This window comes from Hippopotamus amphibius, chromosome 2, assembly GCF_030028045.1.
Source record: "Hippopotamus amphibius kiboko isolate mHipAmp2 chromosome 2, mHipAmp2.hap2, whole genome shotgun sequence".
NCBI lineage: Eukaryota > Metazoa > Chordata > Mammalia > Artiodactyla > Hippopotamidae > Hippopotamus > Hippopotamus amphibius.
In genome coordinates this window covers 141,968,203-141,973,215 of record NC_080187.1, presented here as the reverse complement: position 1 = coordinate 141,973,215, position 5,013 = coordinate 141,968,203, and the positions used below count along the sequence as shown (strand labels likewise).

At 41.9% G+C, this 5,013-nt stretch overlaps 1 protein-coding gene across 1 annotated transcript; it reads left to right on the top strand.

Annotated features, from left to right (window-relative positions):
- The first annotated feature begins 2,170 nt into the window (after nt 1–2,170).
- LOC130845976 (small nuclear ribonucleoprotein G) lies at nt 2,171–2,548 on the top strand. The gene has a single exon (XM_057723888.1). It carries the CDS (start codon nt 2,197–2,199, stop codon nt 2,425–2,427), a length of 231 nt encoding a protein of 76 aa, XP_057579871.1. The 5' UTR covers nt 2,171–2,196; the 3' UTR covers nt 2,428–2,548.
- The last annotated feature ends 2,465 nt before the right edge of the window (nt 2,549–5,013 follow it).

Below are 5,013 nucleotides of genomic sequence, written 5' to 3'. Positions count from 1 at the left end.
TAAGGGAAATATGTCACTCCAGTCTAAGATAGAGTCTTATATAATATAATCACATGAGTGACTATCCCATTACCTTTGCTATAGACTGTAACCTAATCAAGGGAGTGAATCTTCCTTGACACTTACCATATTCTTTTGGCTAGAAGCAAATTACAGGTTCTGTCCACACTCAGAACATGCAAGGGTGTAACTCATTGGGGGTTATCTTAGAATTCTGCCTACCACACTGTAGACCAAAAGAGGCTCTAATAAGCTTTCAGAGAGACATAAGTTCAGTCAAATAATCAGGAAGTAGAATAATTTCACTTTCTCAACAACAATGTTGGAAGCTATGGAGTAGTGCTATGAAAATTCTAAGGTGAAAGTATTCCTACCTATCATTCTATACCTAGCCAAGCTATCCATTTAGTGTGAAAGTAGAATGCAGACATTACTGGAAATAAAAAATCTCAAATATTTACCTCACACACACTCTTTCTTAGGAAGCTATACTCTATAAATCAAAGGAGTAACTAACAAATAGGAAGACATCTGATTCAAAAGACAGGGAATAAGGAAACTCTCCAGCATAATGGTGAAGGGACATCCTCCAAAGAGCGATCTGACCGGATTAGTGAAGATCAGAAGGCCTGGGAAGGGGGAATTCATCAAGATGAAAATGACAGAACAGCTCAGATGAGTGAACGTGAGGAAAAAAGATTTAGACAACTGGCAGGGAGTTTTGAGTTGAATTAGTGATAAGAACATAAAAAATTAATCAAATAGAATAACAAATAATTATTAATTCCAGGGATATAAAAATGATTCAGGAAAGGAAATGGAACTACATGGCTCAGCTCTGAGGAACCGAGTAATAGGTTCATTGCAATGTAAATACTGCACATTAATCTAACCAGAGTGAGGATATAATTATATAGTTCTGAAAGGGTGGTGTTATGTTGAAGTCCTAACCCCCAGAACTTGTGACTGTGACCTTATTTGGAAATAAGGTCTTTGTTGAGGATCAAGCTAAGGTGAGGTCACCTTAGGGTGGGCTCTTCTCCAATATGACTTGTGTCCTTATCACAGGGGGAAATCTGGACATAGAGACACAGTGAGAACACAACGTGAAGACCGGAGTTAAGCTGGCACAAGCCAAGGAAAGCCAAAGATTGCTGAAAATCCAGCAGAAACAAGGAGAGAGCTTGGAGCAGATTCTTCCTCACAACCCTCGGAAGGAACCAGCCCTGCCGAAACTTTGATTTTGGATTTCTAGCCTCCAGAACTGTGAGACAAATTCTTGTTTAAGATATCCAGTTTGTAGTACTTTGTTGCAACAGCCCTAGTAAACTAATATGGATGGAAAGTATTTGTGTATCGGTGGGGGTGGGGTGCAGGGGAAGGGAGAGGAAAGAGCTAGCCCCTCATTTTTAGTGGGAAGTTAACAGATCATCCCTACAAACAATCAATCAAGAAATAGCAGTATAAGCAGGATAAGCATGGTATTTAGAGATAGCAAGGTAAATACCAAAATAATCATCCAAAAGAATTAAAATTTGTTGCCTCTGGGGATGGGTTAATGAAGTAGGGAGGAAGAAGGCTGGAACTTGATGTTTATCTTTGAACCAGATGACTCTTTACCTTATGTGCATAGAATTAAAAAATAAAACCACAGAAAGTCCACTATCTCACCAATTATTAACTAGAAAATATAATAGAGAAAAAAATTCCATTCACAAAGGTAGTAAAACCTACATAATGGTACTTGAGAATAATTCTGAATAGGACAAATGCCAGAGCCTTCTGGAGAAAACTCTAAAATTTTACTGAAGGACAAAAGTAAATAGAAACTGGAGAAAATGGCAGTGCATGTGATGGAGAAAATGGTAAATGAGCATTACAGCATGACGTGCAAGGAGCTGCTTGATTAGGCAGGAGAAAACATACAACTCTGCCTGGGGAGGTCGGAGAAGATTCTGCAGATGATGTGGACTGAGTGAAAACTTGAAAGACAGAGAAGGCAGGAAGACATCCCAGACAGAGAACACAGCCTGAATCAGCTCACTGTGTGTTTGGGGAATCATAAAATGCGTGACCTGAGGGAGAAAGTGGGCATGATGGAGAGTGTTGGCAGATGAAGCTGGACATTGAGGCAGAAATTGGATCATTAAAAAGCCATGTGCGGGGAGGCATCTTTGAGCTCGCCGAGTAGACATCATGAGCAAAGCTCACCCTCCCGAGTTGAAGAAATTTATGGACAAGAAGTTATCATTGAAATTAAATGGTGGCAGACATGTCCAAGGAATATTGCGGGGATTTGATCCCTTTATGAATCTTGTGATAGATGAATGTGTGGAGATGGCAACTAGTGGACAACAGAACAATATTGGGATGGTGGTAATACGAGGAAATAGTATCATCATGTTAGAAGCCTTAGAACGAGTATGAAAAATGGCTGTGTTCACCAGAGAAATCAACTGCTTCCACGGGTCCCTCCTCCATATTTTACTGCGATAAAAATTGGGTCGTATACATTTTCTTACTGAACTTTGTTAAATAAACTTTTATATAGTTAAAAAAAAAAAAAAAAAGCCATGTGCGCAGTGGGAGTGTTTGCTCTATTTGATAGGAATGGAGACTTTGAAGGTTTTCAAGTAGCAGAATGAGAAGAAGGTGATGTGTGTCTCGTGGAATAAGCGTGTGGGTGACAAGATGTCGCTGTGGACAGGGAACCTGTGTTACTGTTACTCTTTGGGCAGAGTCTCTACTGATACTTCTCAACAGCTGTCCCAGACCTCAGTGAACCATTGATCCAGGGGCGATATTAGGTGTTGTTATTCACCCACCTGAGGAGGTGAGCTCGGTGTCCATTGCAGACACCTCCAAGGAAAGAGGGCCCGCCAGCCACAGGTGTGTGCGGCAGACCACTTGACCTCTGGGAGCTCATGCCTTCCACCGTTCCTCCTGCTCGTGGTCAGGAGTGTGGAGAAACCCCCTGCTGATACACTGCAGTACAACACAGGGACGTGAGGTATGGGCTTTTCCTCCAAGGAGCCCTGAAATCACCTGTGATCAGCCACAATATAAAGGAGAGACATTATAAAAGAAAAAATGGTGCCTCTTCAAGAACAATGAGGGCTTTTGTATCAATGTTGGCAGATGGCCCTGGGTGCTTTGTGGCTGAGTGTGGGTCAGTAGTGTCACACTGAAACAGGCTGAGTGGTGGAGAAGAAGGTGGCACATTGACCTGCTTCTGTGACTGGAAGTTTCCTACCTGGGCTGGCTTTCCCCGCTGTGGGTCGGCAGACCTCAGTCTGTTTCTCTCATATTCTCTGCCTAACTGGCCACCTCCAGACTTCAGTTGTGCTGACCTTCCTGTAGTTCTCCAAACATTTGGGCTTGGTCCAGCCTTAGGGCCTTTATCCACGCAAATCCCATTTTCTGGAATGTTCTTTCCCCAGGTCTTCACAAAGCTGGCTCCTACTTATTCTCTCAGAAGGATCTTCTCATGTAGCCTTAACAGCAAGTACTCTGGAGCTAGCCTGACTAGGTTCAAATCCCAGCCTTCCCACCTTGAGCAAGGTAAGGAACCTGTGTGCCTGAGTGGATGAATTGTTGTGGGGATTAAATGAGTCAATGTAAACGTAAAGTCTTAGGATAAAGCCTATCCCGTGGTAAACTTATGTAAGAATTAGCAATTATTATTGGTCAATAATATATGTCACCTTTTATTAGAATAGTCCTCCACCCACTCCAGTCATTCTCTCCACTATCTGAGAATATATTATTGATTTTTTTGCTTGTTGCTTGCTTCCTCTCCACCACTAGAATACAAGAACCATGAAGACAGGGACCCTGTCTATCTTGTTCAGTGCTGAATGCCCAGTACTTAAGTAATGTCAGACACATAGTAGATGCTGAAGAAATAGGTGTTGAGTGAAGTAGTATAGTCAATGACTACTCTGAGCCAATCATTATTTCTAGGGGATTCTAAGTGGGTAAAGTGCTTCCAAATTCATGTGAGGCATAATATGGCTTTTCTGTAAAAATTAATTACCTTCTTTTCTCCCTTGCTCAGACCTTCTAATAATATTACCACTTCAATCCATAGGACAGTGGACATTAAGATGGTAAATGATAAATTTATGAGCTACTGCAGTCTAGACACATGATTTTCTAATAATTCGTGGGACACATCCTAGTGTCTAAGCTTTTGCCCAATGGGTCATTTTCAGCTCTGACAAAATCACAATGTGTCTTCTCCTCCCAAAGAAGAAGGAGATATGACTTCTCATAGATGACAGAGCCCAGAGGGAGCTGAGGTAGGGATACAGATGAAGAACAGCACAGTAGAGCCATGGAAACTGGGGGACAAAACCGGTAACAGATAACTTGCAGAGCTTATTGGATAAGGCAGGTCTTTTTTCTTCTATTTTTGATAGAGAATAAATTTACAGACTCCCTTGCAGCTAGGTATGGGCTATGACTAGTCCTAGCCAGTGGGATATAAGTGGAAGAGGTGAGTGCAGCTACCAGGAAGTTTCCTTGAAAGGACTTTTCTTTTCTTTTCTTTTTTTTTTTTGGCACACGAGCTTAGTTGCTCCGCGGCATGTGGGATCTTCCTGGAGCTGGGATCGAACCCGTGACCTCTGCATTGGCAGGTGGATTCTTAACCACTGCGCCACCTAGGAAGCCCGAAAGGATTTTTCTTTCTCCTGCAGTCTGAGGGATAGATGCTGGAGCTGGAGCAACCATGTTGGCTCATGAGGCAGACACCATGCTTAGTGGAGCTACAAGAGAGAAGGAGCATGGCTTCGTGAGGATTTGGTGGAGCAAAGCTGTCATTATCCCTGGACTATTCATCTCTCAATTTTTATTTGAGAGAGAAATAAACTTCCATCTTTTAAAGCCTTTGTTGTTTTGGATTTGCTACTACTCATAGGCAAACCTAATCTTAGCAAACACAGCATCATAAATGGATGATGGATGAATGCTGAACTAAATTTTGATCTGTTAAATAAAAACTAGGGGTTG